At 61.3% G+C, this 13,016-nt stretch overlaps 1 protein-coding gene across 4 annotated transcripts in view; it reads right to left on the minus strand.

Moving 5' to 3' along the window:
• Window positions 1-13,016, minus strand: part of Vipr2 (vasoactive intestinal peptide receptor 2) — a 149,526-nt gene that overhangs the window by 83,933 nt on the left and 52,577 nt on the right. For all 4 annotated transcript variants that reach the window (XR_013435589.1, XM_078040955.1, XM_078040954.1 and 1 more), the window contains one exon: window positions 3,527-3,624. Coding sequence is in view for 3 of the 4 variants with exons in the window: in XM_078040955.1 (XP_077897081.1) it covers window positions 3,527-3,624 (98 nt within the window). In the remaining variant the exon portion in view is untranslated. The remainder of the gene's footprint in view (window positions 1-3,526; window positions 3,625-13,016) is intronic.

Below are 13,016 nucleotides of genomic sequence, written 5' to 3' on the forward strand. Positions count from 1 at the left end.
GTGTGTGGGGGGAGCTCTGCAGGGTGTGTGTGTGTGGAGCTCTGCAGGGTGTGTGTGTGGGGAGCTCTGCAGGGTGTGTGTGGGGAGCTCTGCAGGGTGTGTGTGGGGAGCTCTGCAGGGTGTGTGTGTGGGGAGCTCTGCAGGGTGTGTGTGTGGAGCTCTGCAGGGTGTGTGTGTGTGGAGCTCTGCAGGGTGTGTGTGGGGGGAGCTCTGCAGGTGTGTGTGTGGGGAGCTCTGCAGGGTGTGTGTGTGCAGCTCTGTGGGGTGTGTAGGGGGAGCTCTTCAGGGTGTGTGTGTGCAGGGAGTTCTGCAGGGTGTGTGTGTGTGCAGCTCTGTGGGGTGTGTGCAGGGAGTTCTGCAGGGTGTGTGTGTGTGCAGCTCTGTGGGGTGTGTGGGGGGAGCTCTTCAGGGTGTGTGTGTGCAGGGAGTTCTGCAGGGTGTGTGTGTGTGCAGCTCTGTGGGGTGTGTGCAGGGAGTTCTGCAGGGTGTGTGTGTGTGCAGCTCTGTGGGGTGCGTGGCGGGAGTTCTGCTGGGTGTGCTTGGCATGAGACTCTGCAGGGTGTCGGGCACCAGTGTCCTGGCGTCCCATTTTAGCTGCCGCAGACCTAGCTGATGTTGACTGATGGACTTGGTTGGCATGTTTTTTTTTCTATGCATGAATGGAAGATTGTAGTATATGAATTTTTTTTGGTGACAGAATGAGTTTTAGTAATATTTGTGTAAATCACGTTTGGGTATTAAATGGAAATATCTGTTAATTATTATTATTTTTGTTATTTAAAAAATAAGTGTGGGTGAGTTTTATGATTTGAAATGATGGTGGCTACTGATCCAGAGTCACAGGGACACTGGTATCACCCAGAGCAGGGCAGTGTGGAGGCTGGGAGGACCCTGCAGCTCCCTGCGGGCTGGAGATGGGATACACCGTGGTGAGGACAGAGCTCTTCACACTGAGGTTCTGGGGTGGTAGGTGGTCAGGTGAGGTGTTTTCAGTAAGTGCATATTGAATTTGGTAAGTCTCCTCTTAGTCGTCAGAGTGGACCCTGGAGGACACAATGGAAGGTGTGCTCCTGTCAGGCTCTTTCAGGGCACCCACAAAAGCTAGGAGTCAGGGGGTTCGTGCCCAGCCCAGCACCAGGAGAGGCCTCGAGCGCCTGTCCTTGGCCAGTGCCTGTGGGCACTGTCCTTCCAGACTCCTGGGCTGTGGCCAGATTCCCTTCCTGGGGCAACAGGAGGCTTTCCAGGCCTGCAGACCAAAGCCGGACAGTGTGCTGGCTGAGTCGGGAGCCCTTTGTGGTGAGCTGGGCACTGGGTGGACATGAAGTCTTCACCGCTGATGGCCTGATATGCCATTCTGCATCAGTCCCTAGGAGAGAGCTTTAATTACAACAGCAGCTCATACACCTGGAAAATGTCATGGAAATGTGAGGAACACTCTCTTCATACAATGAATTTAGAGTTCAATACCAATTCACTCATTGCTCCATTAAACGCAACATTAATAAGATTAAGTTAACAGCAGGAGTCAGCAAGTTCACTTAATTTGGACAGAAAGCTTTTAAACAGTATGTTTTTGCTCCAAAAAAAAAAAAATTGATTCCAAAAAAGATGAGCTGATTTTGTCAATGTCAAGCGGAATACTGCAGGAAAATGACGTTTTGTACCAGATTCCCTTGCTAAAAGGCTTTAGTGTTCCGATGACGTTTGGCTGTGTGCTTTACGGGGCCTACCTGCAGACTGGGGGTCCCAGGAGCAGGCAGCGGCCACACTGAGCTCTGCTGCACAAGCAAACTGGACCAAGACCCGTGGGCACGGGTGTGTCCCACACTCCTGGAGTGCTCTTCCTTGGTGACGTGTTGAAACCACAGTATTTTGTATCTAATGACTTAAATAAAAGGTTTTATTAAAATAAATTTCACTGACTTCTTTTTATTTAGAAATGGAGCTACTAGGACATTAAAATTACACGTGCGGCTTCGTGGTCTTCTGTCGGATGCTGCCCGCCTGCCTGGCCACTGGAGGCCACAGCTCCTCTGCCCCAGCAGCCGCTGCCCGCTCTGTGTAGCCCCTCAGGACTCCCTGAGGCTCTGACAGCTTTCTTTGCTCCCCTGCAAGGCGTGCCAGGTCCACCTGGCAGGGCACTGATGATCCTCCTCTTGCACTCAAAGCCTCCACTGCCCTGTCCCCTGAGGTCCCCCAGCTCGGGTGTCAGAAGCTCCTGGCCTGTTAGTGTTTTTCACCCACACCCATATCCTTTCCTGCACCTGCTCAGGTGGTGTGTGGGCTCCGTGTCCACGCTGGCCTGCCTGGTGGGTGCTGCTATTATGCCCACCTCTGGGGTCTGCAAGACCCACCAAGTTGGTTTGAGCGCTGCGTGGAGCTTGGCCTTTGATGACTGCTTCCTTGGTCTCTTGGGTTCTGCCTGGGGAAGACCTAACTGGGTGCTCCCTTTGACCAGGAGGGCACAGAGTGCCTGTAACAGCCATACCCACTGTCACGCCAGTTCATCTCAGGGACCTGGAACCGTAGGTGCTCATCATGAGCCTGATGTCTTTTCCTGCCCATGACTAAAAAAGTTTCCAGGTCGTCCTTTTACATCTCGGTGGCAGTCCTTCTGACAGCAGAGTTCTACAGGTATTTTGAGGTGTGCACTGACCCAACAGGTACGGAGTCCACATTCCCAGGACACAGCCACTTTTGTCAGGGACGTTAGAACAAGCCGCCTCACCAACGCTCTTCCTGGGTCATCCGACAGGACACATGACACACAGAGGTGCACGTGGCCGGACCTCCCCTGAGGCCAGCACTTCCCGGCACAGGAGTGGGCGGCCTGGAGCCAGCCCCTCTGTCTCCCTGGTCCAGGTGTGTGGAGGCAGGAGGAGTCGAGGAAGCCGGCAGAATTCCAGGCACGGCCCACGGAGGCCTCCTTTCCCCTCCACGTTCCCAAGCTGTCCACCCTGAGGAGGCCAAGGGCCTGGGGGCTGCAGGTGCCTCAGGGCGGTGGGGTGAAGACTGGAATTCAAGCCCAGCGCTGGCTGCAAGTGTCCACCAGCCAGCAGAGGCCTGCAGAGGGTGCAGCGTGAGGGCACCCGCCAGCTCATTCTAGGCGTGTCCCTGAGGCTCCTGCTGCAGGCCTTCCGACCTACCAACATGACCCTCATGGCCATCGAGGTCCTCCATGGGCCTCATGGTGCAGTTGCTCAGAGGGCTTGAGTAACCTGACCAGGGTCACACAGCATCTCTCGGCAGCCCAAAGGCGAGGGCGAGGCCACCTAGCCTGGGGTTCCACACGGCGTCACGCCTAAGGGTTCAATGCCTGGTCGCTGAACTGCCCACCCAGGTCAGAGACCAGGTATCTGGGTCACACCCGAGTGCTAGATCACACCAGTGAGCCCCTCCCCAGGCACCTCATGGCTGGCAGGCAGAGGGCGCCAGGCTGCCTACCCTCCTGCCCTCAGAGGCGCCACCCACCTGGAGAGGCTGGCAGCCTCGCTCCTGGGCAGAGCTGCTGATGTCCACTGCTTACCTGAAGAGGCAGAGGATCAAGCTTCCCGTGGCCAGAGAGACCAGAGAGACGCTGTAGCCCAGGGTGTAGACGGCCTTCACCAGCACGTAGAACGCGATCTGCAGGGGAGGAGAAGCACATCTGTGGCCCTGCGACTCGGGAACGTGTTAGGTGCCAGGGCGTCCCCTGAACCCCAGGTCCCACTGTGACACTGTGACAGGTGCACCGCTGTGGCCCTGCGACACGGGAACGTCCTAGGTGGCAGGGCGTACCCTGGACCCCGGGTCCCACTGTGACACTGTGACAGGTGCACCTCTGTGGCCCTGCGACGCAGGAACGTGCTAGGTGCCAGGGCGTCCCCTGGACCCCGGGTCCCACTGTGACACTGTGACAGGTGCACATCTGTGGCCCTGTGACGCGGGAACGTCCTAGTGCCAGGGCGTCCCCTGGACCACGGGTCCCACTGTGGCCCTGCGACGCGGGAACGTCCTAGGTGGCAGGGCGTCCCCTGGACCCCGGGTCCCACTGTGACACTGTGACAGGTGCACCTCTGTGGCCCTGCGACGCGGGAACGTCCTACGTGGCAGGGCATCCCCTGGACCCCAGGTCCCACTGTGACACTGTGACAGGTGCACATCTGTGCCCCTGTGACGCGGGAACGTCCTAGGTGCCAGGGCGATCCCCTGGACCCCGGGTCCCACTGTGACACTGTGACAGGTGCACATCTGTGGCCCTGCGACGCGGGAACGTCCTAGGTGTCAGGGCGTCCCCTGGACCCCGGGTCCCACTGTGACACTGTGACAGGTGCACATCTGTGGCCCTGTGACGCGGGAACGTCCTAGTGCCAGGGCGTCCCCTGGACCACGGGTCCCACTGTGACACTGTGACAGGTGCACATCTGTGGCCCTGTGACGCGGGAACGTCCTAGTGCCAGGGCGTCCCCTGGACCACGGGTCCCACTGTGGCCCTGCGACGCGGGAACGTCCTAGGTGCCAGGGCGTCCCCTGGACCCCGGGTCCCACTGTGACACTGTGACAGGTGCACATCTGTGCCCCTGCGACGCGGGAACGTCCTAGGTGCCAGGGCGTCCCCTGGATCCCGGGTCCCACTGTGACACTGTGACAGGTGCACCGCTGTGGCCCTGCGACACGGGAACGTCCTAGGTGCCAGGGCGTCCCCTGGACCCCGGGTCCCACTGTGACACTGTGACAGGTGCACCTCTGTGGCCCTGCGACATGGGAACGTCCTAGGTGGCAGGGCGTCTCCTGGACCCCAGGTCCCACTGTGACACTGTGACAGGTGAACCTTTGTGGCCCTGCGATGCGGGAATGTCCTAGGTGCCAGGGCGTACCCTGGACCCCGGGTCCCACTGTGACACTGTGACAGGTGCACCTCTGTGGCCCTGCGACGCGGGAACGTCCTACGTGGCAGGGCATCCCCTGGACCCCAGGTCCCACTGTGACACTGTGACAGGTGCACATCTGTGCCCCTGTGACGCGGGAACGTCCTAGGTGCCAGGGCGATCCCCTGGACCCCGGGTCCCACTGTGACACAGTGACAGGTGCACATCTGTGGCCCTGCGACGCGGGAACGTCCTAGGTGTCAGGGCGTCCCCTGGACCCCGGGTCCCACTGTGACACTGTGACAGGTGCACATCTGTGGCCCTGTGACGCGGGAACGTCCTAGTGCCAGGGCGTCCCCTGGACCACGGGTCCCACTGTGACACTGTGACAGGTGCACATCTGTGGCCCTGTGACGCGGGAACGTCCTAGTGCCAGGGCGTCCCCTGGACCACGGGTCCCACTGTGGCCCTGCGACGCGGGAACGTCCTAGGTGCCAGGGCGTCCCCTGGACCCCGGGTCCCACTGTGACACTGTGACAGGTGCACCGCTGTGGCCCTGCGACACGGGAACGTCCTAGGTGTCAGGGCGTCCCCTGGACCCCGGGTCCCACTGTGACACTGTGACAGGTGCACCTCTGTGGCCCTGCGACACGGGAACGTCCTAGGTGGCAGGGCGTCTCCTGGACCCCAGGTCCCACTGTGACACTGTGACAGGTGAACCTTTGTGGCCCTGCGATGCGGGAATGTCCTAGGTGCCAGGGCGTACCCTGGACCCCGGGTCCCACTGTGACACTGTGACAGGTGCACCTCTGTGGCCCTGCGACGCGGGAACGTCCTAGGTGCCAGGGCGTCCCCTGGACCAAGGGTCCCACTGTGGCCCTGCGACGCGGGAACGTCCTAGGTGCCAGGGCGTCCCCTGGACCCCGGGTCCCACTGTGACACTGTGACAGGTGCACATCTGTGGCCCTGTGACGCGGGAACGTCCTAGTGCCAGGGCGTCCCCTGGACCACGGGTCCCACTGTGGCCCTGCGTCGCGGGAACGTCCTAGGTGCCAGGGCGTCCCCTGGACCCCGGGTCCCACTGTGACACTGTGACAGGTGCACATCTGTGCCCCTGCGACGCGGGAACGTCCTAGGTGCCAGGGCGTCCCCTGGACCCCGGGTCCCACTGTGACACTGTGACAGGTGCACCTCTGTGGCCCTGCGACGCGGGAACGTCCTAGGTGCCAGGGCGTCCCCTGGACCACGGGTCCCACTGTGGCCCTGCAACGCGGGAATGTCCTACGTGGCAGGGCGTCCCCTGGACCTTGGGTCCCACTGTGACACTGTGACAGGTGCACCTCTGTGCCCCTGCGACGCGGGAACGTCCTAGGTGGCAGGGCGTCCCCTGGACCCCGGGTCCCACTGTGACACTGTGACAGGTGCACATCTGTGCTCCTGCGACACGGGAACGTCCTAGGTGCCAGGGCGTCCCCTGGACCACGGGTCCCACTGTGACACTGTGACAGGTGCACATCTGTGGCCCTGCGACGCGGGAACGTCCTAGGTGCCAGGGCGTCCCCTGGACCACGGGTCCCACTGTGACACTGTGACAGGTGCACCTCTGTGGCCCTGTGACACGGGAACGTCCTAGGTGTCAGGGCGTCCCCTGGACCCCGGGTCCCACTGTGACACTGTGACAGGTGCACATCTGTGCTCCTGCGACACGGGAACGTCCTAGGTGGCAGGGCGTCCCCTGGACCCCGGGTCCCACTGTGACACTGTGACAGGTGCACATCTGTGGCCCTGTGACGCGGGAACGTCCTAGTGCCAGGGCGTCCCCTGGACCACGGGTCCCACTGTGGCCCTGCGACGCGGGAACGTCCTAGGTGCCAGGGCGTCCCCTGGGCCCCGGGTCCCACTGTGACACTGTGACAGGTGCACCGCTGTGGCCCTGCGACACGGGAACGTCCTAGGTGTCAGGGCGTCCCCTGGACCCCGGGTCCCACTGTGACACTGTGACAGGTGCACCTCTGTGGCCCTGCGACACGGGAACGTCCTAGGTGGCAGGGCGTCTCCTGGACCCCAGGTCCCACTGTGACACTGTGACAGGTGAACCTTTGTGGCCCTGCGATGCGGGAATGTCCTAGGTGCCAGGGCGTACCCTGGACCCCGGGTCCCACTGTGACACTGTGACAGGTGCACCTCTGTGGCCCTGCGACGCGGGAACGTCCTAGGTGCCAGGGCGTCCCCTGGACCAAGGGTCCCACTGTGGCCCTGCGACGCGGGAACGTCCTAGGTGCCAGGGCATCCCCTGGACCCCGGGTCCCACTGTGACACTGTGACAGGTGCACATCTGTGCCCCTGCGACGCGGGAACGTCCTAGGTGCCAGGGCGTCCCCTGGACCACGGGTCCCACTGTGACACTGTGACAGGTGCACATCTGTGGCCCTGTGACGCGGGAACGTCCTAGTGCCAGGGCGTCCCCTGGACCACGGGTCCCACTGTGGCCCTGCGTCGCGGGAACGTCCTAGGTGCCAGGGCGTCCCCTGGACCCCGGGTCCCACTGTGACACTGTGACAGGTGCACATCTGTGCCCCTGCGACGCGGGAACGTCCTAGGTGCCAGGGCGTCCCCTGGACCCCGGGTCCCACTGTGACACTGTGACAGGTGCACCTCTGTGGCCCTGCGACGCGGGAACGTCCTAGGTGCCAGGGCGTCCCCTGGACCACGGGTCCCACTGTGGCCCTGCGACGCGGGAATGTCCTACGTGGCAGGGCGTCCCCTGGACCTTGGGTCCCACTGTGACACTGTGACAGGTGCACCTCTGTGCCCCTGCGACGCGGGAACGTCCTAGGTGGCAGGGCGTCCCCTGGACCCCGGGTCCCACTGTGACACTGTGACAGGTGCACATCTGTGCTCCTGCGACACGGGAACGTCCTAGGTGCCAGGGCGTCCCCTGGACCACGGGTCCCACTGTGACACTGTGACAGGTGCACATCTGTGGCCCTGCGACGCGGGAACGTCCTAGGTGCCAGGGCGTCCCCTGGACCCCGGGTCCCACTGTGACACTGTGACAGGTGCACCTCTGTGGCCCTGTGACACGGGAACGTCCTAGGTGTCAGGGCGTCCCCTGGACCCCGGGTCCCACTGTGACACTGTGACAGGTGCACATCTGTGCTCCTGCGACACGGGAACGTCCTAGGTGGCAGGGCGTCCCCTGGACCCCGGGTCCCACTGTGACACTGTGACAGGTGCACATCTGTGGCCCTGTGACGCGGGAACGTCCTAGTGCCAGGGCGTCCCCTGGACCACGGGTCCCACTGTGACACTGTGACAGGTGCACATCTGTGGCCCTGAGACGCGGAACGTCCTAGGTGCCAGGGCGTCCCCTGGACCCCAGGTCCCACTGCTCCTGCTGGGAGGCAGGAGGGGCCCTGCCACAGTGCCACTCCCTGTGACACCAAAAGGAAACGTCACCCTTGGACACCTCACCACCTGTGACTGAGGTGAGGGGAAACAGCAGGGGTCCCCAGAGGCACTGGCTGAGCACGGGGACCACCAGGCACAGATTGGGAAGGGGCAGGAAAAGGGGTGGCCACAGACAGCTCAGAGCCACCAGCCTGGGTCTTCGTGTGTGGGCCACGTCATGGTGGAGGACAGTGCTCAGGGTGGGGGAGGGCAGCAAGTCAGTGATGTCCCTGGTCCAGGGAGCCACGAGCTGAGCCCGGGAAGGGAGGCCCACCCCACACCATCTGTCCGCAGGTCACAGGAGCAGAATCACGACAGAGCCTGGCCACAGCGACCTCACCCTGGGGCCTCCTCTGGCCTCCACCTCTGTCCACCCCAGCACAGGGGTGGGCAGAGGAGGGTGTGAAGGACGGGCGGACCACGAGGAGGGTGGCTGCTCCTGGGTGGCTGCAGGCCGTCAGGCAGCTCCAGGGGAGGAGCAGGGCTGAGGCCAAAGGCTGGCTGCTGTCCGCATCCCGGGCCTGCGGCAGTCCCTGGGCGCTTAGGGGCATTCTGAGGGAGGCGGTTCTGCTGGGTGTAAAGCCCGGAGGTGCACCCAGCAGACTCTGTCCCCATCTGCCAGCGAGGCAGGGGCAGTGGGCACAGCTGAGCATGTGCCCCAGGGCCAAGGGTGCAGGGAAGCCTGAGCGGGAGCTACAGGCTGGGAATGTCAGGATCCCCCAAGCCCTTCCTGGAGGACACCCTGGGCACTCTGAGGTGGACTTCTGGAGAGGAGGCACTCAGTTGACGCTCCTGTCTCCGGGAGCCCAGGGCCTCGGCCTCCCTTCAGAAGCTGGATGGCTACTCCTGGGTGCCCGCTGCATCTCTCTGCCCTATGAGTCCCCTTCTCTTGGTGCCGCTTGGTTCTGAAGGCTCACTCCCTGCCCAGGGCTCTGGACACCCCACCCTGTGCCTCTCAGCTCACGTGTGTAGGTGCTAACTCTGTGCTGTCTGGAATCAGCAAGGATCCTGGACTCAATCCACATGAAACCATGGGACTCACAGGTGTCCAAACCCATAGAAGACACCGGGAAGCCATAGGAAAGACAGGGGACAGGTGCGACTGCTTCCAGCCTGGGGTACGCTCCCAGAAGGTCCAGAGAACACCTCACATGCACCCATGGCCCTGTTTGCCCAGGGTTGCTCTCCAGGGCCACACTGCTGGGAACAAGTGCAGGTCAGCTCTGAGGGCCACAATGCCGGCTATGGAGTGTGGTCACCTCTCCAGGGACACACTGCCTTCTATGGAGTGCAGGTCAGCTCTCAGGACCACACTGCCTGCTGTGGAGTACAGGTCAGCTCTCAGGGCCACACTGCCTGCTATAAAGTGTAGGTCAGCTCTCAGGGCCACACTGCCTGCTATGGAGTGTAGGTGAGCTCTCAGGGCCACACTGCCTGCTATGGAGTGTAGGTGAGCTCTCAGGGCCACACTGCCTGCTATGGAGTGTAGGTCAGCTCTCAGGGCCACACTGCCTGATGTGGAGTGTAGGTGAGCTCTCAGGGTCACACTGCCTGCTATGGAGTGTAGGTCAGCTCTCAGGGCCACACTGCCTGCTATGGAGTGTAGGTCAGCTATCAGGGCCACACCGCCTGCTATGGAGCGTAGGTCAGCTCTCAGGGCCACACTGCCTGCTATGGAGTGTAGGTCAGCTCTCAGGGTCACACTGCCTGCTATGGAGTGTAGGTCAGCTATCAGGGCCACACCGCCTGCTATGGAGTGTAGGTCAGCTCTCAGGGCCACACTGCCTGCTATGGAGTGTAGGTCAGCTCTCAGGGACACACTGCCTGATGTGGAGTGTAGGTGAGCTCTCAGGGTCACACTGCCTGCTATGGAGTGTAGGTGAGCTCTCAGGGACACACTGCCTGCTATGGAGTACAGGTCAGCTCTCAGGGCCACACTGCCTGCAGTGGAGTGTAGGTCAGCTCTCAGGGCTACACTGCCTGCTATGGAGTGCAGGTCAGCTCTCAGGACCACACTGCCTGCTGTGGAGTGCAGGTCAGATCTCAGGGCCACTGTCCCTGCTATGGAGTGTAGGTGAACTCTCAGGGCCACACTTCCTGGTATGGATTGTAGGTCAGCACTCAGGGCCACAGTGCCTGCTATGGAGTACAGGTCAGCTCTCAGGGCCACACTGCCTGCAGTGGAGTGTAGGTGAGCTCTCAGGGCCACACTTCCTGGTATGGATTGTAGGTCAGCACTCAGGGCCACACTGCCTGCTGTGGAGTACAGGTCAGCTCTCAGGGCCACACTGCCTGCTATAAAGTGTAGGTCAGCTCTCAGGGCCACACTGCCTGCTATGGAGTGCAGGTGAGCTCTCAGGGCCACACTGCCTGCTATGGAGTGTAGGTGAGCTCTCAGGGCCACACTGCCTGCTGTGGAGTGTAGGTGAGCTCTCAGGGCCACACTTCCTGGTATGGATTGTAGGTCAGCACTCAGGGCCACACTGCCTGCTGTGGAGTACAGGTCAGCTCTCAGGGCCACACTGCCTGCTATAAAGTGTAGGTCAGCTCTCAGGGCCACACTGCCTGCTATGGAGTGCAGGTGAGCTCTCAGGGCCACACTGCCTGCTGTGGAGTGTAGGTGAGCTCTCAGGGCCACACTGCCTGCTGTGGAGTGTAGGTCAGCTCTCAGGGCCACACTGCCTGCTATGGAGTGTAGGTCAGCTCTCAGAACCTCACTGCCTGCTATGAAGTGTAGGTCTGCTCTCAGGGCCACACTGCCTGCTATGGAGTGTAGGTGAGCTATCAGGGCCACAAGCCTGCTGTGGAGTGTAGTTGAGCTCTCAGGGCCACACTGCCTGCTATGGAGTGTAGGTCAGCTCTCAGGACCACACTGCCTGCTGTGGAGTGTAGGTCAGCTCTCAGGGCCACACTGCCTGCTGTGGAGTGTAGGTCAGCTATCAGGGCCACACTGCCTGCTGTGGAGTGTAGGTCAGCTCTCAGGGACACACTGCCTGCTATGGAGTGTAGGTCAGCTCTCAGGGACACACTGTCTGCTATGGATAATTGGTCAGCACTCAGGGCCACACTGCCTGCTGTGGAGTGTAGGTCAGCTCTCAGGGCCACACTGCCTGCTGTGGAGTGTAGGTCAGCTCTCAGGGCCACACTGCCTGATGTGGAGTGTAGGTGAGCTCTCAGGGCCACACTGCCTGCTATGGAGTGTAGGTCAGCTCTCAGGGCCACACTGCCTGCTGTGGAGTGTAGGTCAGCTCTCAGGGCCACACTGCCTGATGTGGAGTGTAGGTGAGCTCTCAGGGCCACACTGCCTGCTATGGAGTGTAGGTCAGCTCTCAGGGCCACACTGCCTGCTGTGGAGTGTAGGACAGCTCTCAGGGACACACTGCCTGCTGTGGAGTGCAGGTCAGATCTCAGGGCCACTGTCCCTGCTATGGAGTGTAGGTGAACTCTCAGGGCCACACTTCCTGGTATGGATTGTAGGTCAGCACTCAGGGCCACAGTGCCTGCTATGGAGTACAGGTCAGCTCTCAGGGCCACACTGCCTGCAGTGGAGTGTAGGTGAGCTCTCAGGGCCACACTTCCTGGTATGGATTGTAGGTCAGCACTCAGGGCCACACTGCCTGCTGTGGAGTACAGGTCAGCTCTCAGGGCCACACTGCCTGCTATAAAGTGTAGGTCAGCTCTCAGGGCCACACTGCCTGCTATGGAGTGCAGGTGAGCTCTCAGGGCCACACTGCCTGCTATGGAGTGTAGGTGAGCTCTCAGGGCCACACTGCCTGCTGTGGAGTGTAGGTGAGCTCTCAGGGCCACACTTCCTGGTATGGATTGTAGGTCAGCACTCAGGGCCACACTGCCTGCTGTGGAGTACAGGTCAGCTCTCAGGGCCACACTGCCTGCTATAAAGTGTAGGTCAGCTCTCAGGGCCACACTGCCTGCTATGGAGTGCAGGTGAGCTCTCAGGGCCACACTGCCTGCTGTGGAGTGTAGGTGAGCTCTCAGGGCCACACTGCCTGCTGTGGAGTGTAGGTCAGCTCTCAGGGCCACACTGCCTGCTATGGAGTGTAGGTCAGCTCTCAGAACCTCACTGCCTGCTATGAAGTGTAGGTCTGCTCTCAGGGCCACACTGCCTGCTATGGAGTGTAGGTGAGCTATCAGGGCCACAAGCCTGCTGTGGAGTGTAGTTGAGCTCTCAGGGCCACACTGCCTGCTATGGAGTGTAGGTCAGCTCTCAGGACCACACTGCCTGCTGTGGAGTGTAGGTCAGCTCTCAGGGCCACACTGCCTGCTGTGGAGTGTAGGTCAGCTATCAGGGCCACACTGCCTGCTGTGGAGTGTAGGTCAGCTCTCAGGGACACACTGCCTGCTATGGAGTGTAGGTCAGCTCTCAGGGACACACTGTCTGCTATGGATAATTGGTCAGCACTCAGGGCCACACTGCCTGCTGTGGAGTGTAGGTCAGCTCTCAGGGCCACACTGCCTGCTGTGGAGTGTAGGTCAGCTCTCAGGGCCACACTGCCTGATGTGGAGTGTAGGTGAGCTCTCAGGGCCACACTGCCTGCTATGGAGTGTAGGTCAGCTCTCAGGGCCACACTGCCTGCTGTGGAGTGTAGGTCAGCTCTCAGGGCCACACTGCCTGATGTGGAGTGTAGGTGAGCTCTCAGGGCCACACTGCCTGCTATGGAGTGTAGGTCAGCTCTCAGGGCCACACTGCCTGCTGTGGAG

The sequence above is a fragment of the Ictidomys tridecemlineatus genome, chromosome 2 (genome assembly GCF_052094955.1).
Source record: "Ictidomys tridecemlineatus isolate mIctTri1 chromosome 2, mIctTri1.hap1, whole genome shotgun sequence".
NCBI classification, from domain to species: Eukaryota; Metazoa; Chordata; class Mammalia; order Rodentia; family Sciuridae; genus Ictidomys; species Ictidomys tridecemlineatus.